The sequence below is a fragment of the Anolis carolinensis genome, chromosome 1, assembly GCF_035594765.1.
Source record: "Anolis carolinensis isolate JA03-04 chromosome 1, rAnoCar3.1.pri, whole genome shotgun sequence".
NCBI classification, from domain to species: domain Eukaryota; kingdom Metazoa; phylum Chordata; class Lepidosauria; order Squamata; family Dactyloidae; genus Anolis; species Anolis carolinensis.
In genome coordinates, this window is record NC_085841.1 from 264,945,947 (window position 1) to 264,973,876 (window position 27,930).

The window sequence follows — 27,930 nt, forward strand, 5'->3', positions numbered from 1 at the left end:
AATGGGGATGAAAATAACACTAAAATAGCAAATTGCTCATAATATCTTGAGAGGTTCAGGAGGGTCAGGGTGTGTGTACAATTTGCCCATGAGAGGGGAGAAATTGCTCTAGTCATTTGCCTTCAAGTCATTTCAGACTTAGGGTGAGCCTAAGTTTAAAACTGAGGGTGGGGGGCAGATAAATGACCTTGGAGAGCCGCATCCTGCCCACGGGCCTTAGTTTGGGGACCCCTGCTCTAGACTCTCAGCAGATGCCTGCACCTATGCTAAAGCTATACAAATTAGTGGTTACATCTGACCTGGATGAGAAAATGCTGATTTTGTTTAAAGGGAATGATTGTACACTCTAATGGTATTCATCTTAAGACCATACGGTTTTAATTCACTATTCTTTTGGATTTTTAGGCAGCAGCCAGTTTCTGACAAGGGATGCTTCAGGCTGGTGTATTTATGCCTTTTGTAATGCAACCTGCCAGACTGAATTCAACTTTGGAGAATGTATCTCATTCTCTACCACTACAATTCCAAGCAAGCTGCCCTTAATTCCCAACAGACCTTGTAAGGAGAATATAGAGAAGTGTGAGAAACAACCTCCTCCTTATTCTGCAGGTAATATTGTTCCTACATTTACTCCTGGGAGCGATTGCACCAACCTTCACCCTCCTAGAAAGGTGAGCAAGATGCACTATCAATAGCATATTTATGATAGAAAGGGTTTTCCTTTCAATATTTGATCTCAAGAGAAAAACCATGACATTAATTCATTTTCAGACCTAGATACAATACTGTAAAACTATCAGCAACATTGGGGTGTTATGTGGTTTCCAGGCTGTATGGCCATGTTCTAGCAGCGTTTTCTCCTGATGTTTCACCTGCCTATATGGCTGGCATCTTCAGAGGATCTGAAGCATTGAGGATAAGAAGTACTGCCATCTCCTCCTATTTCCATCATCGCTGCCTTTTCCCGCCTTTCTTACCAACAGTAATAAGCAATATTGATAAAGCCATATGATGGGATGAACGTCTGAGGTCTTGCAGTCTGAAGGGGCTGCCCTATATGACCCCATATAAGCTGCAAAGTCACTTGGTGTTACATCAAAAGACTGGATTTCAGCTCTTACTGTAGCATTTAAATTAATTTGTATTTGCTCCAAAGAAAATCTTTTTTATTTAGTCACTCTTCCAGCATTTGTCACACTGCTGGGAAAAGGACTTTTAACAGATTGGTGTTATAGATTTTTTTAAAAAAGAATTTAAATGATTGAATTTAACGATGTTTTTAATACTATTATCAATCAATTAATCAATTTATTAATGCTCCGACCAATGGTCATATGCATTTACAGAAACAACATCAAACATCTATACAAAACACTGTACAATCCAACAGTTAAAAGCAGGATGCAAGCAGGATAAAACAGAACATGCAAAATATACATTGTGAGGTGCAGCAGCACAAGTGCAACATGTGCTGGGAACTGCACAGTTACCGGTAAAATGCCAATATATAAGATCAGTCATTTTAAAAAAACATAAGTAACAATATCAACCAAGCATCTATAGAAACAATGTAAAATTCAAGAGTTAAAAGCAGGATGCATGGAGTATAAAACAGAGCTTGCAAAATATAACCGGTAAAAAGCCAATATAAAATATCAGTCATGTTAAAAACTAGATAAAAGCATCCCAGGCACAGTCGACTGCAATGTCCGCAATCAGTCTTGCTCTGATTTTATTTGCTGCCAAGGTAAAGAGAGAGACCTTATATGTGAGTGTGGAGTTTTTGATACTAATTTGCTTATGTTTTAGCATCCAACAGTCCCCTTTTATCAACACCTTGCCTTTTTACCAAACAGGGAATTGAAGCAACTTACAGAGAAGAGAAAATTACAAATAAAATCACTGTAGCATTGCAACATTTCACAGTTTTCCTGTATACTAGTTCTAATTTTATTATGAGCTACCTTACCACCTCATCACATTGAGAGGGGAATGCATGGGTGATTGTCCCTTTAAGAGTATTTGCCTCTCTTACATCTTCAGCAATACCATTTCGAGTTCTGGCTCCCCATCACACTCACATTCATTTAAGAGCTGGCAATACATTCACCTTACATTCATCACGAGGTCAGTATTTCTATTTTGTTTTTAATCAGGAGAAACAACAGTATCCAAAAACTAAGAGATCCCTTGCCCTGCCCAAAGACCCTTATATTAAAGGAGACTGACATCAATTTAAAATTATTTGTTTCCATGGGATCCTATGGTTCTGCATCAAAGCCCATAGGATATAAGAGACAGGTTAAAACTATTTCTTTCCATGGGATCCTATGTTTCTGCATTGAACCTCATAGGATACAAGAGACAGTGATTCAGGTTTAAACCATTGCTGATGGTTGGACAATGAAACAGGACAGGAAACTTTGATGGTTCCCATCACACCTGTTTTTCACTTGTAAACATGGGAGTAAAGTGTGATAAGAGGCAGGAGCTCTGAACATGATTGCTGGCCCATGTTCAGAACTCCCTCCTTTCTGGACATTTCTGCCTCTTTTCAGTCCTGGAACATGTGATGAGCTCAGTGCCTCTCCATGCTTGAAAAGAGGCTGAAGTGTCCTACGAGGGAGAGATTTCTCAATGTGATGAGGTTGATTGCTGGAGTTCCCTCCTTTCAGGACACTTCTGCCTCTTTTCAATCATGGAGGGTTATGCATGACTACCAGAAGTAGTTTAACTCATGTGATGAGCTCAGTTCCCCTCCATGTTTGAATAGAGATTGAAGTGTTCTACAACCAGGAAATTTCTCAATGTGATAAGGTGGTTAATCCCCATCCCAATTGAAAGGCTGTTTATAAATCACTAAGATAAGCTATATCAGATTATCCAAACATTGGAAGGTAAATTGTCATTTATTTTGTTTGTTCTCACATTCAAGAATTAATAACTGCAGAGGTGAAATTTTCACTAGATGAGATGAGAGTTTTCCCCCCACATTTTTCTTTTCTTTTTTGCATTTCAGTTTTTTTCTGAAAAATTCACTTGTGAAAAAGCCTTGTTTTGGTACAAGTAGTATTTTTTCTGTGCAAAACATTTTCCAAATAAATTTGTTACCAACGAAGCCCTCAAATGTGAAAAATCGTACAGCAGTCAATAATTTTCTCATTGAGGTGTGCCGATGTATCAAGTTATGCTATCCACTAAGAATGAGGAAAATTGGAAGTATTCTGTCTCTACATTAAGTAGCCAGGTGCTGTGTGGGAGCTCTGCTGTCAGTGAATGCACCAGAGAAGCTACAAGACTGCTCTAATTTTATCATTGGCTCTGCAACTACAAAGCCACTGTTCAAGTGATTCAACCTCCTGTTACTTTAACTTAGCAAATGTAGGATATTCTTGTCTATACTGGCTAGAAGGCAACCTTTGAGACTATTGATAATGTGAAGTAAATATTAACTGCAACTAAGGAAAGGTGTATGGTATGAAAAATTCTGAGGGAACAATTAAATTTAATAGCCTAATTGGCAACTATTTTATTCAAGAATGATATGGCATTATAAGCTGTAGACACTGAAACACAATAAATTACTTATTATACAGCATTTTGACAGAGCAAGTACACTACAATTGTACTGAATGAACATACTGGATGACAATGGTAAAGTCATTTTTATTTATTCCTTTTTGTTCTTTTCTTTCAATTAATATGATGGTAGTTTCAAGAAATATGGACATTTGGAAGATGCCACATTGCCACTTGCTTAGGAGACAAAAACATTAAAATATCTGATGTGCAGTGTCCACCCCCAAAATTAAAACTCTGTGTCAATGGATTGCCTCTTGTAAAAAGCCGTGATGCATCTGGCTGTTGTGGGAATTCTGAGTGTCAGTGTAAGTAATTTTGGAACAATGTCCTTTCTTTTATAATGTTAGCTCTAAAATAATGCACAATGGAATGGATGATTGTATTATGCTATAGTCCAAAAAGTAATTTCCAAGCCTCTGAAATTGCCTTTTTAGTAGGTACATAGGTAGAAACAAAGCAAAAAGAATACACAAGCATTGCAATTATCTTACAATTTCTGAATTCTGCAGCATTGCTCCAACTGAGATGAGTGCTTCTGGTTCATGGACTATATTGCTTATACAGTTGCAGATACTAGATGGGAGTCACAAAGTATACTGAAGCCTAAAATAGCCATTGATGATGGACTTCCTCAATTGCTCAAGAGTTTTGTATATTATGGAAGCCTTGTCTTTTTTTGAATACTAAATATTGCATTGCATGTGTTAACCTATGCAGGGTGAACTAATGTGTGTTTTTGCCTTAATAGCCCTTTACTTCAGATATATGACTCCTTATTCTGTGTGTAACACATTTACATTTAGGTGCTTGTAGTGGTTGGGGAAATCAGCACTATTTAACATTTGATGGATCCTATTATAATTTCCGTGGCAATTGCACCTATCTCCTGATGAAGCCATTCAGACCTGGCTCTCAGAATTTTTGGATCCAACTGGACAATCATTATTGCGCAGCCTCAGAAAGAGCTGTTTGCTCCATGACCCTCTTCATCTTTTACAACCACTCTATCATCATTTTGACACGGGGAGTTGAAAATGGAAAAGAAGGCAACTTGGTAAGAGGTGGATTTTTACATCATAATAAGAGCCAATGTGCCATCAAAATCAGTCAATTAAATTGGGGTGGAATAAATTAGAAAGGGAGGGAGGTTTATGAAATATCCTGATAAGTTTTTTTCTGATATAGAGATTACCATTTAATAAATGGTGAATATATATTCATTATTATTTTATTATGACACAGCAAACAGGATAGATATGCTGGATTTCGTATCACAAAATCACAAGTCGAACACTTCCCAAGTGTCTAGGACTGTGTGATGTATTTTTGGATGATGCGCGCAGATCCCAGTAGGGTGGCCTTTTGCAGTTGACAGATCGTTAATTTTGTCAATGTCTATTGTTTCCAAATGCTGGCTGAGATCTTTTGGGATGGCACCCAGTGTGCCCGTCACCACCGGGACCACCTGTACTGGTTTCTGCCAGAGTCTTTGAAGTTCAATCTTGAGGTCCTGATAGCAGCTGAGTTTTTCCTGTTGTTTTTTGTCAATGCGACTGTCCCCTGGGATTATTATTATTATTATTATTATTATTATTATTATTATTTCTTTTACATATCATGGCATTAGGTTTGTTTTCATAATAGAGAAATTGAGAACAAATAAATAAATAATTGAATTATTTACTGAGGGATATCCAGTAATATATTACCTTCTTCTGAGACAATTTTCCCTCCTCACTGTGCTTTTTAAATCTTGGGTGGGATATGATGAACAAGCATCCTAGACAGTTATTGAATAGTATCTGTGCTATCACTAGTGATAAGTAACACAGTTATCTCTTTCATGTTCATATTGGGATTGGGATTTTTGTTAATTCTTCAGAGGCAAAATACTCTCACTTTACTGTTACAGTTGGTGTTGTTGCCTAATGCTTCAAACTGCAAATAAGCCAGCCAGCACATACCAGTGGAACTCAACTTCCCTGCTTCATTTCATGAGGTGGTTTTATCAAACTCTGTGAAATCTGTTTTATCATGGGAAAAAGCACAAAGATCTCACCTACCCTTCTTTGAAAAAATGGAAGTGGCTAATCAAATATGGCTGAAGGAGGATATACAGATATGTGCAATTGAAAGCTGCCCTATTATTAAATTTCTGACACTTTTCAAGAATACAGTATGGCCCCTGTATCCATGGTTTAATTTATCCACATCCAAGAAAATATGTCCTCTCTAAGCATTTTCTAGGTCTTCCAGAGTGATTTTATGATATTCTTGAGCCAGATCCATCGTAGAGGCAAAAGTCGTACTTTCCACCTCTTTGTCAAAGGGGAAATCCTGATATCAGCCCAAACCTTCAAATGGTTATTTAGAATCTTTTTGCTTGTGTATCACTCTAAGAAGATCTAAAAAGAGAAAATGTGATTAATATTAGTGTAGCTTTCCCATTATGCTATATTAACATTAGCTTTTTTACTTCTGTTTCAAACCACTTGTATTGTTGCTAGGTACCTCCTTTTTATCATTTAAAAAAGCCATAGTCCTTGCTTGTTCAAACTATTTGACATAATTTACTGACTTGTTCCAATTACTTTTTAGGTACTATATAACAATAAGAAAATCACTCCAGGTTTTTCCAGTGATGGGTTTGATATTACTATCTCTGGTCAATATGTGGTGGTTAAAATTCCTGAAATTGGACTCTACATCACTTACACTCATCTTATTTTTTATATAAACCTGCCTTTCAGCACTTTTTATAACAACACCGAAGGACAATGTGGTAAGCATAGAAGGAATTGTGAATGCACCAAGTGGGTTTTAATTATACTAACAGTCTGTCTGTATCGGAGAAATTGTGTGTGTGGAGTAGAGGGGTGTTACATATCACCTTGTTAAGATTACTTTCTATTCTGTGATAAAAGTCAGAAGAAAAGCTTGAGCTTGAAGTTACAATAGCTCTATAGTGGGAGGAGAGGGGAAAGGGTTTCCAGCAGGTTGTGGAAGGGCATGGTAAGAATCCACCGGGAAAGCTGTTTCTGCCACTGAGGGGGTGGGATACATACATACACACACACACACACACACACACGGAGAGAGAGAGAGAGAGAGAGAGAGACAGAGAGAGAGAGAGAGAGAGAGAGAGAAGATTCTTTCTATTAGATGGTTTACAAGTGCTCATGACTTCTTAGCCTTTACCAAAGGTGCCCTTCTTATAATTGTCAGGCACATGTAACAACAAAAGGTCAGATGATGCAATGCAAAGGAATGGCAAGATTGCAGATTCTTTTACAGAGATGGCAAATGATTGGAAAGTAATGGACCTTGTGACTAGACACTGTGATTCTGTTCAACACCTCCAACCATCCCAAGCTGAAATGGCTGCTTGTACAGGTCCTCCTTTATGTAAACTTATCTGGTAATGTACATGTTCATTTAATGTTATTACATTCATCCCTTATAAGGTGTTCATTTATTGGTTATCTTTATGCAGGCACCCAAGCACTGAAACAATTTAATTCAGTAATCATTTTTTAGTCTGTAGATGAATATATAATGACATTTCTCTGTTTTTTAAATTTAATTTTTAAATGAAGCAAATTGTATAAACACAAAATCAATTATATAGCAACACATGAGAAAAATTAAGCACCAATTGAAAGTATCTGTGAATTATAATCTGGTAGAGAGTTCAGTGTTAAGAATAACAACACATATAGCCGGCATCCTCCATTAGGAAACGTACTTACAAGAACATACCTATATCACTATAACTACAGCTACATTTTAAGACATGGAGACTGCCCTTGAGAAATTTCTAAGGCACTAGGGGGACAAATGGTTAGCAAAGTGGTTAGTGTCCAAGCCACTCCTGGTGACACTGTGTGCCATGGGAAGCAGCAAGAGTTCTGTTTGGCTTCAGGGATTGGTTCACATAATGAATTGGTCTTTGTGATACTACTGCAATTTTAACAGTGCATTAACACAATTACCCTTTCAGTAATCATGCTTATGATATGAAAATAACTGAGGGATGCCATCCATCTACTAAAAATATCTTTTTTGTGGGATTACTGGATTCCAGCAGACAACCCCCTTTTCTTATTCTTATTGTAGTCAAATTTGGAATCATCACAAATTTTACATGGTGAATTCATTTCTATGTTTTGTTCTTTCAAAATTGTTGGCCAAAGCATATAAAATATGATTCCATCTTTTTTTTTTATTAAACAAGGAACTTAACAGAATGTCACAATGTTGTGCCCCCACGGCCTTACTATGATGCCTGTGTTATCGATGGGTGCTCCGCAAAAAAGCAGAACACTGAATGTAGAAGTCTGCAAGCTTATGCAGCCTTGTGTGGTTTCCATGGGATTTGTGTAGACTGGAGAAGCAAAACCAGCAGGAAGTGTGGTGAGCTATTTTGTTTCCCAAATCACTAACAAATTGCTTGTTAATTGTTGTCCTTTTTTGTTACCAAATATAATTGAGTCTACTGCCTGTAGTGGGAATCATGTTGTACCTCCCACCAATGTAGAAGTTAAAAATATATAACTTCTCAGGAAAAAATGTTGGTAGCCCCACGTTAGCAAAGAGGGGGGACCCAGGCTTACTGTTTGACCTTCTTCAGTTGAATCTGGTCTTTGTAGCAGACAGTACATTAACAAAGTGCGTAGTTGTTTTTTGTGTCTAGCCGTGGGTGAAATAGCAGAGGTGTCTGGAGAAGCAACCTTAAACTTCAAGAACTGAGAGCAATGTGGGTTATCATGTGAAGACTCTGCTGAATGTTTCCATACCTAACGTTCAGCGCTGACTTGGCTCCATGCAATTTCTTTCCCCAAGTCCAAAACCCACCTCAAAGGACATCATTTTGGCATAGTTGAAAACATCCACAAAGATGTGATGAGGGCTTTGAACAGCATCTCAAGTGAAGACTTTTTCCACTGCTGTGATAAGTGCCATGGCAGAAATTGGTTACTGTATTTGATCACAAGGAGTGTATTTTTCATGTATTTTGCATGTATGTTCAATATATTTTTAAAAAAAATCAATCTCATTACTTTTGGGACAGATCACACACACTCACACACACACACACACACACACACACACACACACACACACACACACAAATAAATAGAGAGATCCCTTCCTCAGAATCACAGCACTACCTATTGCAGTGACATCTTCCTGCACCCCCTTCTTTTCTTTGGACAGAGGTGGAAAAAAGTGATGGCAAATTATAGCATTTATTTGCTTGCGGCTGCCCTTGCTATTTTGCCCTAGGTCGTCCTTCACATGCAAAGAACTCCACAGAAAGTGCGGAAGGACCACTTTGCATGTACAAAGTGATGAGGACAAGGAGCTTTCCTCTCCCATAATGTACGTGAAGACTTTCCAGTGGACTTATATTCTTGAATGGATTCTTCTGTTCCTTATTTAGGAATCTTTAAATATTTTAAGCTAGAAAAATGCAAAGCATAAGGAAATTTTATTTGAACTGATATAAATTAATGTTTCACAGAACTCACATGCTCTGGGGGCCAAATCTATAATCCATGTGGGAGGATGGAAAGGATCACTTGCCCTAGTGGGTGAGTAATTTTTAAGTAGTAAGTTTGTATCAAATAACTCTTCATAAGATTTGTAACCAAAACACTATGAAAAATATATTCTGTCTCTATGTGTTCATTTGATAGTTTTCTAGGTTTTTATTTTTCTAAAACAGGGATATGAATATGATATAACTGTGCCAAGTATTTTCTGTTTTTCTTGCTCAAAAATAATCCAGGCCAAAAATGTGCTTTTTAAGAAAGGAAATCATTTAGATTTTTTTTATCTGTCTGTGTTTGCTCTAACTCCTAAAATATTGGATAAAGCTATTCATAATGTAGTGCTCTAGAAATTGACTTCTGCTCATAAGCTGCATGAATTCAGTGAAAAACCAATAAAGGTAATGAAATCTGAATTATAATATTCCTCAATACTTGTTTTACCCTGTTAACACAGAAAAATTATTCTACAGAAAAAACACTTCCAGTGCCAATCTATTGCAAAGTGAAATTCCAGGAATATTTGTTGAAGGATGCTTCTGCCCTGATGGACTGATACAGCTGAAATACCATGATAATATTTGCGTCTCTCTCTGTGGTAAGGCAACTGAAGGTAGAGAGAAGAGTCCAAGCTGACTGTTATGTGGCTGTCCATGGATGGTTCATGTATACAATGTATCTCACATTCTGAGTTTGTAAAACTCAGAATGTTAAATACAGTAATAAAAAAGAAAATAGAAACAAAAATGTCACTGTGTATAGCTTGAGCTGAATGCCTTTTTGAATCAGAAAACATCACAATTTAGAAATAAAAACGTTTTTTCAGCTGGGGCTCTCACATGCATTCCTCTATGCACTCTTCTGGCATCCTCATTTGTATATATTTTTGTCTGTCATTCAATTGTGTTGCTTTCTTCTTGATTTCATCTTTTAATTGTCTTAATTTGTAGGTTGCAAAGGACCTGATGGTGTAGTGAGACAGGTAAGGAGTACAAAAAAAGCTACTGCCATGCAACAAACAATTTTGCAGATCCTGTCTCCTGCAAGATAATTTTGAATGAAAGGACACTTTCTAGGAAACACAATGCAGCAGTAACTGACAAATAAGCAACCGCTCCATGTAATATCTATAGTATTGTTAAGGGGAGGTTGTATCCAATCATTCTCATTCAATAGGGAGTCAGAATTTTTACTGTATTATGATATTATGGTGACTTTTCCATGTACTTGCAGAAGACTGAGAAGAGTTAGAATCACTAGTTTGACAGTGAAAAAATATTTCTCTAAGGGAGAAAAGGTACAATCAGAAATGTTGATAATATGATTCTAATATACACTTTCCCCCATAAATTTATTATCTTTCCAGAGACTGAGCTTAATCAATTTCTGCAAATTACCTATAAAAAATGAAATTAGAAACTCATTTATAGAATTAGGAGCTGTGCTGGTCATTTATTTATTGCATATTTATCATACAGCCTGGAGAAAGCTGGGAAAAGGATTGTCAGGTCTGCACTTGCAGTAAGGAGACACTGGAGATTTCTTGTACATCCCATATATGTGCCAGGTTCCCACCAATTTCTTGCACTGCAGAAGGATTTGTCCCTGTAGTGCGGATACAGTCAGAAGACCCCTGCTGTACGGAGACAGTGTGTGGTAAGAAACTGCTGCAGTGAGTTTGGAGATGCCTTTTATATGGGAGAGCCAATATCCATATGTTTCCAGAACTGATATTATCCATATTACCTGATTTGAACTGGATTATATGAGTCCACACTGCCATATAATCCAGTTCAAATCAGATAAACTGGATTTTATATGGCAGTGTAGAAGGGGCCCTTGTCACCTGTAAAACATGAATATATATTTACTTGAGTCCATGCTCACCTTTTTTGACTAAATTACATTGCTAAAATTGAGGTGCGCATTAGATTTGATGGTGTGATAGAATCATGCACCCAAACCCATCTGTGCTGTTGGGCAAGAGATCCTAGTTGAGGACAAAGAGGGAGAGGGAGCTGTGGCTGTAAAAAGGGTGGTGGGATACTGGTCACAAAAAGGCTTGTGAAAAGGTCAGATGGAGGGGCACAGCTTCCCACCAGATTTTTCATAGCCATAGCCATAGCCATTGCCGGGTTTTTACCAGGCCTGACGAAGGGGCATGGGATCCCACCAGCCTTTTCGTGGCCACCACTGTCTCACATTTCATTTCACAGAAGATCCTTTTTTTTTGTAATTCACACTTTAAAAATTGAGGTGTGTATTACATTTGACTGCACATTATACTTTATTAAATACAGTATGCTGCTTTATCTCTTTCTTCATTTACAGAATGTGATATAAACTCCTGTGCTCCAATCAAACCAGAATGCAACCCAGGTTTCCAGATTGCAACAGTCACTTCTCAAGATGCATGCTGTCCCATTTATTTCTGTAGTAAGTACCACACTTACATACATCCTTTGGAGTAGGAGTAGAGTAAGGTTTCAGTTCTCCATATACTTATTTGAGATAGTCACACTGCTCAGTAAGTCTTGTTTCTGATTAGATAGTACATGAGGGTTCGTCTGTGATCATAAAATTAGAAGTTGCATTGAGATATTTTATGCATTCTAACAATGCATTCTGAGATATTTTATGCATTCTGCCAATGATTTCTTGCTACCTCTTAAGAATAAAAATAGAAAAGAACGTAGGAAAATCATACAACAGAGACAAAAAAAAATATAAGCATTGTATTTCTTTTATTTACAGGACCAAAAAATGTTTGTGTTTACCAAGGAATTGAATATCAGGTGAATACTATTGCTTCCTTTAACGTGTTGCTAGGATATTGCTGCAGTTAATCACCTGTAATTGATGAGTTGCTGAGTACCTTCATATTTACTGACTTTTAACCCTTCAAAAATCTTGTCTTTTTAAAATTCATAATCAAATCTATTCAGAAATCAGGTTAAAATATTTTTGAATTCAGATATATAAACTCAAAGCAAAAGAAAAGATAACAATCATAAAATAGTTTTAAAAGGGAAGATAGTAAATTTAAAAGAAAAACAGCAATAATGTCAGGGTTGTTGTGTGTTTTCCAGGCTGTATCCTCAGAGGTTGTGAGGATACCTGCCATAGATGTGGGCAAAACATCAGGAGATAATACTTTTGGAACATGGCCATATAGCCCGGAAACACACACAACAACCCTGTGATTCCAGCCACGAAAGCCTTCGACAACACAGCAACAATGTCTCTTAAGGGCGAATATACTATGCTTGACTAATGTAGGGGTGCTTTGTTAAAACATAATTTTGTGTTTTATTAATGTAATATAATATAATATAGTGTAATATATTCAGACAAATTAATATAGCTATATGAAGGAACACAAATTTTATTCAACTCCAAAATATTACAGCCATGAATTGTGAAGAAAACAATAAACACCCCTGAGACTGAGTCTTTTTAAGAGAATCTACTGATTTCTTCATTGAGAAAATAAACTGGATTTTGCTTGACTGATGATGGAATGCATTCACTCTACACTGGCATTTCTCATGAAAAATCAGTGCCAGCTACATTTGAACAAATGGTCAAAATTTGAGCCCCACACCAATTCTTTTTAATACACTACAGCAGAATTAGCATGGAGTAAATTTTTATCCATTTCAGGACAATTTTTGATAAGTTTCAAGAGCAATGACATGCTATCTCATGCTAATATTGGTAGTGTTTTTGTGAACACACTTGAACAATTATTAATACTGTATGGAAGTGACTCATATGACCCCCGAGTGGGCAAATTTGAGGAGATAGAAGGAATTATACCAAAATAACTCACTAGATTTCACCAAGCTGGAGCCCCTGGTGCTAGAATTCAGCAGTTACCAACATAAATCACATTGCTGTCACAATTTTAAGACTTTGATGTACTTTTTGGTGCTAATTTATCTGTCTTTAACCATGCAATGATGGTAAAATTGACTCTGAATAGTTCACTTGAATGGATGGGTTGACCTGGAATTATTAATCAGTTACTTCCTTGAGGCCAACTTGTGTGGGAATAAGAGTCCTTTGGGTAAAACAGAGAACACAGATAGGCCCCTTTGAGTGAAAGGTGAGGTAAGAGCAAAATCAAAAATAAAAATACAAAGTTAGTGTCTGTCATATATCCCTGCTGCTAGTGCTGGCTTTAATGGACTCCTGTGGGAGTGGCAAACCAGTTTGAAATTAAAAGAGGAAATGTTTAACATAGTGTGTTTTCTTGATCCTAAAAAGCCTGGACTTGTTTAACATTAAATTGGTGTAAGCTGTAGATTCTATGTTTTTACATTTTTGTGTTCACATGCTGAAATTGTGTACTGGCTTCTCCTTCTTTCCTTTAACATATCCCATTTAAGCCTGGATTCTTGGTACCTTCTGATTCTTGTGAAGAATGTATCTGCACTGAAACACAGGATCCTAAGACCAAAACTAACCAAATTAAATGCCTACCAATGAAATGCTCTACTGAATGTCAAAAGGTAAATAGTCAGTTTGGTAGCTGCCTTCCCAAATAATTTTTTATCAAGATGAAGGGCATGATGATGTCATGAAGCAAAAACTGATTGGAAAATCCCTGTCTGTCCTTGCTTACATTATTTTGTTCTTATGTTTCTGATGTATGATGACCCTGGGGTGAACCTATCATATGGTTTTCTGAGACTGAGAGTATGTTAACATATGATATGGCTCTTCCATATGATAGGCTCTTCACTACAGCGTAACTGAGGCATTTGTCATAATTTGTTAACAGGATTTCAAAAATGCTGAAATTTCCCAGTAGAAAATGCAAGTTTTTGAAAAATATCTCTTGTAGATCTTTTTGCAATAAAGTTTTTATGTTTTGGAAAATCTCATACATTCAGGTCACCTGGTATTGGCATCTGATAGCTAACATTATTTCATCTTCAGGGTTTCCACTATATCCAGGAAGAAGGAAAATGTTGTGGTGAATGTGTGCAGACTGAATGTGTGGCAGAACTTTCATTTGGAACAGTGAGCATTGGGGTATGTTGTTTATTTCTACTGTTATAATTACAATGTTCCCATGGGTCAGTGGTGGTGAACCTATTGCAATCAAAACAGTTAAAATCCTTAGAACTGATTAAAATATATTCAGAGCTAAAACTACAGCATCTCCTGACTTGACCTGATCTTAGAAAAATAAACCTATTAACAAGATTTTGGGAATTTTATGGCCAATGAAAAGACTTGCTCAAATCTCTTCTTATTAAGGTGTGATATGATTGTCTGAAAGTAGTCACTTAATTAATTGTCTTTATCAATACTACTCAAGTCACACTTGCTTAGGGTAGATCATGCAAACTGCAAAATAAGCAAATATCTTTACAATCTTGGTTTGTATTACCCAAAAATAATGGCAGAAATAACCTGAGACTTAAATCCATTTTTGTTTGCAAGTTCCAAGAGCCATTCAATTAATGGATCTTATTTGAGTAGGACTTATCAGGTCCCCGCTAATTCTAATTTGGATTAGCAATTGTATTTTACATTTTGTTAATGTGTGTATAGAAATCAAATTCACCACAATATTTACATGTATGCAGTCCTAAATTCTAGTAACTATATATTTAGTCTATTTGAGGCATGTGTTTTCAGTGTACTTGTAGGGAAATTCCATAACTTCTTGTTCTGAGCACCTTTAAAGTATACCATCTCAGCAGTAATCATGAAAAATTGGTGTTGAGAATTCTACATAGATATTAATCACTTATTTTTGGATATTCTTTATTCCTCTGCAGGTTGGGCAGAGCTACAAAGATCCACAAGATAACTGTACACAGTATCTATGCACCAAGTTATCAGATCAGTTCATTCTGAGTAGCACAGTAAAAGCTTGCCAAATATTAGATCAGTCAAACTGTGTTCCAGTAAGTATTAGGATAACAGTCTTTGGTTTGATAAAATCTGTCAACATTTGTAATATAGTCCAATATGAAAAGCTCATTTTATTTAGTATGCCAAATAGAAAATTGTGGACTGGGTCATATTTCAAGATCCATGCCACTATGAAGAACTTTGTATTAAATGCTTTTTCGGTCTTCTTTGGTCATGGAGAAATTTAGACTGTAGTGCTGAATGTAGCCATGTATTTGTACATTCACTATTATGTCTGGTAAATTAATCTACCAGATTCTTGCATAGTTTCATAAACTTGTGAAAGCCTGGATGATCAGAGCTAGCAGTGGGGCTAATGTGTTGACACACAACAACAACCGTATTTTTATCATATTGTTGTCAGTCTTCTTAATAATAATGGCCTATGTCCAGCTGAAATGAAATATTTTAATGTATGTTTCCTGTTCTGAACACAAAATGCACCATGGCACGCACACATCAACACAGATATGAAATCAGTACAAATCCCATCTTATCAGGAGGAATGAAGGCACGAACCGCATTGGAAAAATCTACTTTCCTTGGAAAGAGTGAAGCTGATGCACTAACGAAAACTGTCAAAGGCATTGCCAGCCAGAGCAGTCACTTGACTTCCCAGAAGTTTAGAAATATGCCTAAGTTGCGTACCTAATCTTTCAGAGGGAGTTGCCATTCCTTTTTTTTGGAGGCTTTCCTCATCTTTAACATCTACATGGCAATAAATTTCTTTCTGTACTAGGAAGGCAGACAGGTACAGTATTATCCTCTCAATACAAGGAAAAACTGTAAATACCGAATTTGATTGGTGCAAAATGGGAAGAAGTTTTCATTTTGTTTTTGAGGAGTTTCATCAAAAAATTAAAATTATATTCAGGATATAAATTTAAAATAGTTTTTTAAGTGACTGTAAAATGTAGTCACAAGAGATTTTCCTCTCTCTATCATTGCTCAGATATGCTGTATCATTATATTCACCCTTCCTATAGCTGTTTCTCAAACTACTCCAGTCTAACTGAGCAGATGCTTGCTGCACGGCTAAAGAAGGCTAAGTGAATAGAGATGGCATAAGTGATGCAACAAAAGAGCATTTTACTCTTATGCAATTCAGAGAAACAAAGGATTCATTTCTCCTTAGAATCCCTTTTCAGAATATTTATTGTCTCCAAAAGGCAGCTATTTGAAAGAGGAAATTAATTTGAGAGAATTAACATCTGGAAAGCAGATCCTGGTCATAATTAAATTTGTGTGCATTGAAGATCCAAAACATTTTTGGGAGAGAAATAAATATTTAAAAAACAAGAAATAAATTTCCTACTGGTAGGATAAAGGAGTTTGCATCTAAACAGAAAAAGGAAGTCTCTCTTGCCCAGACAGGCCCTATATACCAGGATCTGATTCTGTTTATCCCAGATTATCTGGAAGTGTGGACTCATATAATACAATTTAAAGCAGATCAGATCCTGGGATATAGGGCCTGTCTGGAAGGGCCCTCAGATACTAAAGTGCTGGTTTTTCCCAGTTGCTTTTCTCCATTTTCTTCTGTACAGAGTAGCAACAGCCAAAACTTGACTATAATTGCCTGAATTGATATACAGTAGAGTCTCACTTATCCAACATATACAGGCCGGCAGAATGTTGGATAAGCGAATATGTTGGATAATAAGGAGGGATGAAGGAAAAGCCTATTAAACATCAAATTAGGTTATGATTTTACAAATTAAGCACCCAAACATCATGTTATACAACAAATTTGACAGAAAAAGTAGTTCAATACGCAGTAATGCTATGTAGTAATTACTGTATTTACAAATTTGGCACCAAAATATCACGATGTATTGAAAACATTGACTACAAAAATGCGTTGGATAATCCAGAACGTTGGATAAGCAAGACTCTACTGTATTAGGGGCGAAGAACATGTTGAACTGTAGTTTTCATTTTTCACTATTAGCTGCACTGATTTGCACTGATGGAAATAGTAACCGTACATGAGGCCTACACAAACACTAATCCTGTTTGCAAAGTTTATCACCTAAATTCAATATTAGCTCCAATAGCAGGAGACCCTTTCTATCAACCAAAGTCAATATTTATGTAAGTTTCGATGATTCCATGGGTCTATCATAGTCAGAGTTAACAAGTGAAATGGCTACTCTGTAACTATAATTAGAGTAACAAAATCAGCATTTGTTGTTTTTATCTTATTGAAGGGGTGTTATAATCTGGCATATAGTCATATTTCTTTTCAAAACAGGGAACCACACAGACTACTCCGGATGGATGTTGTGAAACCTGTAAGTATGTAATTTGCAACAGTCTGTTAATATGACACCCATCTTAGAAGCAAGGGTGGAAAGAATATTCATTAGCATTTTTTTCTGGTCAAAAGAGAAGGGTTTCCTGACACTTGGGAGATCCAAACAAGAAAAAAAAAACAATTGAGTATCCAAGAGATTTATTTCATTTTGGAAAGTCTTTGGGGGCAATTTGTGTATTCTGGTAAATAAATTTGCCAGATTTTTGCATGGTTTCATAAACTTGGGGAAATCTGGATGATCAGAGCTAGCAGTGGGACAAATGTGTTGACATACAACAACAACAACAATGTTTTTATCATATCGTAGTCAATCCTTTTAACAACAATGGCCTATTAAATGGCATTTTTTTCACTCACTCTCTCACATACACTTTATTTAGCTCAGAAAATGTGTTTTCTGGATAGGAAAACAGTATGCTTTTCACAGAAAGGTCCTGTGTATTTCTATGCCAAAGGATTCCCAGAAAGTCTTCCCAAAATGGAAATAGCAACCAAAAACTAGGAAGAAATCCTTTTGTACTTGCACAACAGGGTTAAAATTATGTAAATTATCAATTTTTTGCTTATGAGGATAACATAAGGACACAGTTCATGCACTTTGATTCTGCTTCAACTGTCATGAATGCCTCCTATGGATTCTTTTCATTCGTGGTTTGTGGATTCACCAGAGGAGCAATTGGATGGAGAATTCTAAATGTCCCTCCTTAAATTGCCAATCTAAAAACTCCAGAGATTGCATCTATCCATGTCATCACACATGGGGTTTTTGGCCCCTTGCTCCTCTTCGGCCACATAACCTACTGAGTGCCATCACATGATGCAGGCCATGGCCCTGCCCCATTGATGGCCGAAGTGGTGAGGAAGCATTACAAGATGCTTCCTTGCCAGCAATCTACCCAGAGTTTTCAGCCTTTCCCTCCATCTGATGGGAAAAGGAACAGGGTACCAACACACCTTGTCCTGATGCCCCCATGTGATGGGGGAAGGAGGGAGGTTATATAGGCTGCAGCAAGGCGCCCCACGTGTCTTCCGTTTTGCTGGTCAAAGGGAACTAAATGGGGGGGGGGGGGGGATTGGTATGACAAAGTTCCTTGACAAACTAAGTGGAATCATAGTGCTATACCTGTGCAGTATGAAAGGGCCCATAATTTTGTAAGGCACTATGGAAGATATCAACTGGCCTTTAGGGAATCTGAATTTTTTTCTAGTGATATAAAAGTGGTGTTACATACATACGTTGTGTTTCCTCATACTTCAGGCATAATTTACTGAGTGGTCTCCTCCTCCACATTTCTTTTCAGGTGTTCTCTTGTCACACAACTGTAAAATTACTCAGAAGAAGCAATACATCTATCATGATCAGTGTAAATCAATCACTCCTATCATGATACCTTCCTGTGAAGGATTCTGTGACACGTATTCTGTGTAAGTAAGATGTTATTTTACCTGGTATTGTTTATATGTCATCTAAATCACAATAATAATAATAATAATAATAATAATAATAATAATAATAATAATAACAACAACAACAACAACAACAACAACAATAATAATAATAACAACTTTATTCTTATACCCCGCCCCATCTCCCCAAAGGGACTCGGGGCGGCTTACATGGGGCCAAGCTTGGAACAACAATATAAAAGCAAACACAAACAATAAAATAGATCAGACAACAATAAAACATCAAACGATAAAAACAATCATAAAAAGTCACCTGCAAAGATAAAATCTTAAAATCCCAAGGATCTGGGTCAAGGTGCAAAATATGTCGAAATGATCAGGGAGGGGAGATTACCCAGCTGTCATAATCAATTAAAGTGCAATTATAATACTGGGGAAGGCATACCTGAGGGTCTAATACTGAGTCCAAACAGGTCAATCCTACAGGGGATCACTCATCAAAGGCCTTTTGGAAGAGCAGTAGTGAGACACAGTTGCCAGAAGTTTTCTCCCTTTGTGCACATTTTAGAATTGAATGCAGTTTTTGCAAATATGCACTGCATCAAACATGCTACAAGCTTAGAGATGTATAGATTTCCAGTTGCAAATTCCACCAACTTTAGAAGTGTGAGTTGGGTAAAGAAGAAAAAATCTCAATAATAATATAAAAAAACTTGAACACTTTTAACCAGCCTTGAAAATTGTGCATATTTTAGTGCATTTTGTTTCTTTCCAGAACCTAAAAAGTTACTTTTTGCAATTAAAAGCTCCACAATCCTCAATCCAGTACAACCAGTAACTATGCTTGCTGAGAAATTCTGGGATGAATAACCTTTCTAAGCTCTGAAAGAAGCAGAATGCTCTGCTGAGAGATGAGGGAGATGTGTACTCTGTTTTGCATGTTGACATATAGAGCAGGTTGTAATTTTTCAATAACTCTGTGGGAGTCTTCCTTTTGTCCTTCCATTTGTTTTCCTTTTGTCTTATCCATGATTTAGCAAAGGAGACAGAGACATCCATACCTCTAGAAGAAAAATCAATGTCAATTTGCCTATCGCTGTTTGAGTTTGTCAAAAAAGTTGTCCTTTCTCTTTTGATGATAGTGGCAATATTAATTGACTTTTACCATCCCCTAGTATCTGCAGCATATTCATAGAAACTATGTGCAGAGAAATGTGAGAAGAACAGAGGCAAAGACAGGAGCCAAGTGTCTCATAGGCTCCCCCCACCCCCCACGCCCCCCCACCCCGCCCTTCATTTTAGCAGTAGGGAATTTTTAAAAAACCCAGTTAGCAGTGAAAACATGGTACAAAATGACAATTTTTCATCCAAGGCATGAGAAGTAAATTTCCTGCTCTCAAGTTGAAAAAACATTACAAAGGTCCTTTTCACCTGTCGTCTTGTGATGTCTTGATTGTAATAAAAATGCTTTTCTGTGTTCTCTGCCTGTCAGGTATTCCTTTGTCACCCACAAAATGAAGCACAGATGCACATGTTGCCAAGCTACAAAATACCATGGTGTGAGAGTAGAGCTGATTTGCAGTAAAAAGAAGAGAATGAAATACACCTACCTTCATGTAGATGAGTGTGGTTGTATGGAGACTAAATGCTCTGCATAAAACAAGGAACCCAAAATATTGACAAGCTGTAGTGTGAACAGTTGCTGTATGTGCCCTTATATATCCTCATACAGTATTTTCATTCTGTAATGTTAGTTGTTCAGAGTTTTGCTATGTTTCATTACTGTGATTGTGTCATTTATTCTTACTGTTACAGCAAATTGAACAATTAATAACATCTCTTGAAATTTGTCAAATAAATCATATTTTCATGTTTTCTTGCATTGTATTGTCTTTAACTAGATTAACTACTGTATCTGTACATTTCCTTCATATCAAAAGGTCTTACAAATAAGGATTAGGAATTTGAGAATACAAAATGTAAATCATATGCTTACATAAATATTGACCAAGGTATTAAACTCTGGCATGGCCAAAATATTAAAGGGGAAATATAAAGGAGTGTTTTTGCTGGTCCTTCTGGTGCTTTTGAAGCAAAGAACTTTAGTATGTTCAGGATAGGAGCTAAATACAATAGATGTTGGCTGCAGTTCACAGTCAGTTATGGAATTGTATTCACAGCCCCTAGGTATATAGTTAAGGAAATATGTAAGGGTTGCAGAAGTCCCCCAATCCTGTCTTACCAGGCACTAGCTGCTCCCAGTAATGAGTGCACTGCCCATTATCCTGTAGATGTGGCTGCAGCACAGTGGCTCAGGATGCAGCTTCCATCCCCTCCCATCAGCAATCTCCAGTGTAATCTTGCTTCCAGTTCTCCCACTAGAAATCATTAGTAGGAGAAGGTGGAAACATCAGCCTGCTTCATTCTAATGGAGAACATACCTCTTTCACTCACTCTACTAAGCAGGATGGTTCAGGATCTGGACAGGAAGAATTACTTAGTTAAATATGCTAAATTATATTTCTGATCTAGAATTTCAACCCATATTATTTTCATTCAGTAATTTGACCACTGAATTTCACCTTCTTCCCCTACATAGATATTTGAACATCTTCAGAGTTAAGTTTGATAGCCTCATTCAGTATATTTTGGCAGAACAGCTGAAAGATTTTTTTCTTATGAATAGTCTGATAAACTCCAGAAACATGCCATAATATGTATGAGGTTATATGGGTGGAGGATTATTTTACATTTTAGTCTGACCATGAGACAGAGCTTTTCAGATTAGAGACAAGTATTTCCTCAGCAAGTTGTTGTCATCATAATTGTGTTTCCAACTTATGGCAGCCCACATGGTTTTCTTGGCAAGATATGTTGTGTGTGTGTGTGTGGGGGGGGGGGTGCTTTTGCCTCTCTCTAAGATTGAGAGAGTGAGACTTGCCTAGAATCATTCACTGAATTTCCATAGTTGAGCCAGGATTCAAACTTGGTCTCCAGAGTCATAATCCAATCAATGTTCATACCACTAAACCACACTGGCTATCTGCAGTATATAACTGGGCTGAATGCTGAAGTCATTTGCTCTGCAGTTTTTTCCCCTCCAGTGATGTATTGTGGTCTGCATATTATCCTTTAAGTCAGAAAACTTCCAGCTTGCCATAGCCTGGACAAAATAAAGTCATATCATATTAGAAAACAAAACTAACCAAAAACAATATTTTTACTTCCAAGAACCAATTAATTGTTAGCAGTCATAAGTATACAAGATGTCTAACTTATATGTGACTCTGATTAAGGATTTCATTCCATGGGATAAGTAAATGAAGTAAATAGTTGGTTTCCCCTTAAGCTTCATCATGCCCCATTTTGAAATTAAATTGAACATTTTCCTACCCCCATCACACCTAATCATTTTCTCTGCTTTCTTTAAAATTTATCCATTTGATTTGCCATCACACAGGACACATATGCCTCCCCCCACTGTCTCCTCCTGCCCATGTTGTTTTCCCTCATACCCTTCAACTACAGCTGATTTAAGGCACCAGTCTTAAAGAACCACTTTTTCTGGAGTGGTTTGCCCTCATACCCTGCAACTACATAAGACATAACACTTAAGAAGCTACTTTTTCTGGTGTCATTTGCCTTCAACACCCTTCAGCTATAGCTGAGTTAAGGCATCATTTTTAAACACTTATTTCAATGAGAGCCACCCACCTGAAGAAGCATTAGCCATTGTTAAGAAAGATATAAATTACCTGCTCAGTTCTCGAGATTATGGTGAAAGAAGGGATTCTATACTGCCCATCTCGGCTCCCCTCCCCATGCCGACGTCATCATTTTATTTACAAATGGGCAGGCGGGGATTCTCATCACATGTTTAATTGGGTGTTTTTACATGTCTCTATGTGGAGAATTGAAAAATAAGTTGATTGCCAACCAACTTAGGAAACATGGAGAAAACTCACACTTTAGAAACAGTGAAATACCTGGAACACACAGTTGAGCTTTGTGTCATGTGATGGGCTCCATGGGTTGCCAATTCTTAAATATGTAAAAACATTGATTTTATTGCATGTGAAGTCATGCATTCTCTCTGCTATGGATTTTTTCTTGCCTGCATTTTGATAGTACAGGCAATATCCTAGGTTTGTTCTTAAATTAAATTTATTAGTCAGAACAGGTACATTTTTAAAGTGTAACTTCATCCAAAAATATATAGTTTCAGCTTTGGATAGCACAGGGAAGGGTAAACACTCATGTGGTATTTGTTTTTCTGTGTCCCTGTTCAGAAGATTTCACCTCACTTTCTGTCTGTGATAACTGAATTTTAAAATTTTTGGCTTGTTTTCGAAACAAGGATTGCTGATAAAGCTTCAGTAGAGACACATTTTCCCCATAATAACTCTTCCAAGAATGATTTTTCTCTTCTTGGGGTAAATTTCTCTCACTTCTCGCTATTAACTGGAACTCATTGTAACTTCCTGTATAGCAATTTGAAAAGTAAAAGTGCCATCTGCTGGTTGACTGAAGTTGCTTTCAAGACTATACAACTGAAACACATCAAGCTAACTAACCAATTAGGAATTTAGGGAACACTGCAGTTGTGCCCTGCTTTTCACTCTGGTGTCCCCAAGCTCTGATTACTTGGAAGGTTTCATTCTGAGACAAAATTCCAACCTGAAGAACCTAAGCAGCATCATCATTATTATTATTGACACAACAACGTTGTATGACACCGCAAACAAGATAGTTATGCTGGATTTCATATCACAAAATCACAAGTCAAACACTTCCCAAGTGTCTAGGACTGTGTGATGTATTTTCGGATGATGCGCGCAGATCCCAGCAAGGTGGCCTTTTGCAGTTGGCAATCATAATTTTGCCAAAGTCTATTGTTTCCAAATGCCGGCTGAGATCTTTTGGCACAGCACCTAATGTGCCGAGCACCACCGGGACCACCTACACTGGTTTCTGTCAGAGTCTTTGAAGTTTGATCTTGAGGTCCTGATAGCAGCTGAGTTTTTCCTGTTGTTTTTCATCAATGCGACTGTCACCTCTTCTTCTTCTTCTTCTTCTTCTTCTTCTTCTTCTTCTTCTTCTTCTTCTTCTTCTTTTTGGAATATTTTCAAACTGTTAATGTCTGAATCCATGGAGATAGAGGACTGTGTAGAAGCATGTGCCCCTTCTACACAGCTTTATAAAATTCAGATTAGCTGCTTTGAACTGGAATATACTTTGATTGTGCTTTTCCTGCATGGCAGAGGGTTGGAATAGATGCCTCATGTAGTCTCTTCCAACTCTATTATTCTATGATTCTATATAGCAGATAATCCAGTTCAAAGCAGATAATGTAGATTATCTGCCTTGATATTCTGAATTATATGGCAGTGCAGAAGGACCCATAGTCTGACCTAATACTCTCTTTCAGGTGAGTATAGTCCATATAATTGCTGGACATTTAGTGTCCATGGTTCAGTCTTTGATATGAGCAGCAGCATGAGGGCATAATATTCTATTTACTCAGGCAAAAGGACTCAGTGGCCAGTCTCTCTTTATAAAACTGCAGCAACACAGGAGGCTTTCTGTGTTACCATTTACTTTATAATGGGGAGAAGCCATACACTCCACATGTGCACCACACTTTCCCTTATGGGATCATCAGCTACAGGAGCTGGGCAATGCAGGGTGAGGGCTGGCAGCTTCCCCATGCCCTGCGGAGAGGCAAAGTGAGGTGAATCTTTTTTGATGGCTGTGTGATGAGGCTGTAAGATCTGGCAGTGTCTAAGGGGCATCAGAAGATCAGACCAAAAGGGAGTTGCTGTGGTCAATTTAGAAACATAGACAAGCACTGCTATCTTAGGCCCCTTCTACACTGCAATATAATACAGAATATCAAATCAGATAATCCACATTATCTGTTTTGAACTGGATTGTCTGAGTCCACACTGTGATACAGAATCATAGAGTTTTAAGAGACTTCATGGGCCATCCAGTCCAACGCCCAGCCATATATAATCCAATTCAAAGCAGATCTGGATTTTATATGGCAGGGTAGAAGGAGCCTCCGACTCACTACTCTCTCCCTTGCCGAACAGGTTCACAGCAATACTACACATGCTTTTAACACTGAAGGAGCAGAAACCAAGGTTTTACAATGGATACAGCAGTTAGTGGCTGAAATTCTACATGGCAGCAAGTAAAGCATAATGCTCTGAATAGATACCTTTGTACAGCTGAGCTTCACAAAGGCAGATGTCAAGAGCCAGGGAGGGTCCTGCAGCCAGTGAGAGAGATGCATAATGAGGACATGACTAAATAAAGCTGCTGCAGCTGGGAGATGTGTGATGAGATTCTTTCCAGAGATCTGTTAGAGCAATGGTTCCTAACCTTTGGTCCTCCAGGTATTTGGGACTTCAACACCCATAAATCTTAGTCATCTTAGCAACCCTCAGGAATTCTGGGAGCTCTCTCCATCTCAGAGGAAGGCATAGGCAGTGCTACAAATGAATTTTGTCATTGCCTCGCCTTTTAAAATACTTTTTTATTCATTGATTGCTTCCTTGCCATGTAACTTTTGTAATTATCCACACCCTTTGAATCACACCCCAGTCACATGCCTTATGAATTCAGTGTCCCTGTTTTCATCTGCAAAATATCGGAAGGTATGCTACCATGATTTTTCCAGGCCTGATGTCAAGGCTGTTTGCAGCATCAGAAGCTATGGAACTGGCTGTGATCACAATGCGCAGTGTCCCCAGCCAATACTGCAGATCTGTGTAGCAATATAAAGTTTCACAAAATATAGGTATTAAAAAAGATGTGAATAATATTTGCTACATTAGTTTTAGATTCTATGTTAGAATGTGAAGATTATGGAACTTTGTTTCTAAGCCTTTTTTCTGAAGAGTAATTGAACAAAGATACATATACTATTTTTGTTACTGTTTCACCAGCAGATGTCATATCAGTTACGTTTAACTTTGTAAACTGTGTAGCACACTAGCTTTTATGCGTAAGGAGGAAACTGGCTATTCCAAGGAGAGTCTAAAAAGGAGTTGAGGCACACACTCAAGAATGCTTATTTGTGTAAGACTTGATGGTTACAGATGTTCTGCCCTTCTCTTCAAGATATAAGAGCCACTTCTGTCATTGGGTAGGCTGGCAATTGAAGTTACATTTAGAGTGGGATGTATACATTTGTGGTGACCAAATTATACCATCAGACATCCACATTTACTGGGTTTAGGGATGCAGGACCCACACCAAAGTGGGAAAACATCAAATAAAAACAACAACTACCATATGTTTAACATGAGAGAACACCTATCTAGGCAGCTCTACATCTTCTGGCATCCTTTGACAAAACTTGAACATAGAATAATATTGGATTAGAAAAGTGTTCTCTCTATGAATCTAGCTCCTCCAGCATCCTATGGTCAATTTTTGAAGTTCGCCATAGGATAGCGCTAGAAGACCTAGAGAGTCTTAGGGCTCTTTCAGACATCACTTAAATGTGTGCCATGGGTTTAAGTCCCCAGACCCCGCAAAAAAAACTGGGCTTTCCGTGGGGAGGGGGGAGTCTACATGCCATCCTGATTATTATTGGGATGGAATGCAGCCACCCTGAAACCTCTAAAAGAATCCCTATTTTTTTTTTAAAGAACTTCCCTGACTGCTATTATGGTCCTCCTCCTCACACCTTCCTGATGCAAGGAAATGACATGCCAGGAGACCTGAGTGGGGGGGGGGGGGCACCGAGATGGCTGAGTGGATTGTGCCTAGTGATCGCGTAACACGGTCCCCAGGCCAATCCACACTGGGTCCACATCTGGTAAGACCTGGATCTTACCTAAGATCAAGATCTTACCAGGTGTTTGTTTGTTCTGAATTAATTCGGTTTTACTAGAGATGTCATTTGGACGCCTCCGGTAAAATTGAAACAGATCCCAGTTTTTGGGCCTGTTTGGATGGGCCCTTGGAGAGAACATTTTTAATAAAATCTGCAAAAGTCAAACCTGCTGATGTGGAGGATCAACTATACAAAGAACTTGCAGTATTTTATTATATCTATGAGATTTCTTAAGTTTGGAGTTAAACTATAAATAGTTTTGTTATTGAATTAGTAACCCAATTTCTGAGAGTCTGATTGAGGGATGAATACTCTTAGAAATAATCACTGTAAAGAAGTATGATGACAGGGATGGAATCTTTTGGATCCCACCGCTGCCACCAAATTGCGAAGGATTCAACTTCTACCTCTATGTATTCCACTTTTCAATGTTGTCGCTGCCACCACCTTTGAAAGATGCTTTGCTCAAATAATAAGCAACATTTGAAGAAACAGTAACTTGTTTATTTATAGCACAAAGCTTGATAGTCGCAAGAATGTTATATCTTGAAGTGAACGATGTTACTTCTGTACAGTAAGTGTTGCAAGATTTCTCAATAGTTTCACTGAGCTTAGTATGGTATCAGCTTTATATGACTTGTTTCTTTCAGTTAGGAATACTGTCCTTCTTGAACTTAGTTGATCTGTACCCGATCAAACTTGGACTGGGGAGTTTAACTGGTCAACCCTAGTCTTCCTTGACTTAGGGATACAGCCTCAGCTCTTTAGTTATCTCTACTAAAGGCTCAGCAACTTTAATTTTAGCCCTTCTCCACTAAAACTCTCTAGCTGCTCAACTTCCTCCCACAATCTCTTCTCTCGATCTCACTCCTTCCCCACTGAACAGAACCAACTGCTCTGGTCAACCGACAAACTCCAACTGCCCAATTCCAACTGCTAAATTTGAATTCTAAGGCTTCCACCAGCAAGGTGAAGCCACGCCCCTTTTCCTGGCCATGCCTTAGAGGCTCCCAGCTTCTGTATAAGAATAGCTGAAATATATAACCTTAAACAGTCAACCTAAACATAGCAATCATGAATAAAACACAATGATCCTGACATCTTTACATACCTTCCAACCCGGAAAGATTATTTTTGCTTTTTCTAAACCCAGAATAAGCAAAAATAATAGAGAGTAACACAAAATACATATCTATACATAAACATAACATCATACCTTAAACTCTAAATACAAACCGGTGAGTCTTCCGATCAAGGTGCTCTGGATAGAGCATCAGCTACTACATTACATT

At 37.6% G+C, this 27,930-nt stretch overlaps 1 protein-coding gene and 1 long non-coding RNA gene across 3 annotated transcripts in view; one reads left to right on the forward strand and one right to left on the reverse strand.

The window, feature by feature from the left end:
* The window catches only part of LOC100563316 (mucin-5B), a 66,556-nt gene extending 45,892 nt beyond the window's left edge, over window positions 1-20,664 (forward strand). For both annotated transcript variants that reach the window (XM_062967610.1, XM_062967609.1), the window contains 18 exons: window positions 406-671; window positions 3,713-3,887; window positions 4,386-4,636; window positions 6,181-6,364; window positions 6,808-7,000; window positions 7,817-7,995; window positions 9,107-9,176; window positions 9,608-9,732; window positions 10,085-10,116; window positions 10,613-10,790; window positions 11,466-11,570; window positions 11,889-11,929; window positions 13,526-13,648; window positions 14,079-14,174; window positions 14,930-15,058; window positions 17,320-17,359; window positions 18,684-18,807; window positions 20,282-20,664. In XM_062967610.1, the coding sequence (XP_062823680.1) occupies window positions 406-671; window positions 3,713-3,887; window positions 4,386-4,636; window positions 6,181-6,364; window positions 6,808-7,000; window positions 7,817-7,995; window positions 9,107-9,176; window positions 9,608-9,732; window positions 10,085-10,116; window positions 10,613-10,790; window positions 11,466-11,570; window positions 11,889-11,929; window positions 13,526-13,648; window positions 14,079-14,174; window positions 14,930-15,058; window positions 17,320-17,359; window positions 18,684-18,807; window positions 20,282-20,447 (2,477 nt within the window). In that variant the 3' untranslated portion in view covers window positions 20,448-20,664. The remainder of the gene's footprint in view (window positions 1-405; window positions 672-3,712; window positions 3,888-4,385; window positions 4,637-6,180; window positions 6,365-6,807; window positions 7,001-7,816; window positions 7,996-9,106; window positions 9,177-9,607; window positions 9,733-10,084; window positions 10,117-10,612; window positions 10,791-11,465; window positions 11,571-11,888; window positions 11,930-13,525; window positions 13,649-14,078; window positions 14,175-14,929; window positions 15,059-17,319; window positions 17,360-18,683; window positions 18,808-20,281) is intronic.
* On the reverse strand, window positions 20,660-23,492 carry LOC134295361 (uncharacterized). Its single transcript, XR_010001904.1, has 2 exons — window positions 22,545-23,492; window positions 20,660-21,952 (listed from the first exon to the last, which is right to left on the reverse strand). It is a non-coding gene; the product is annotated as an uncharacterized LOC134295361 (long non-coding RNA).
* Between the last annotated feature and the right edge of the window lie 4,438 nt (window positions 23,493-27,930).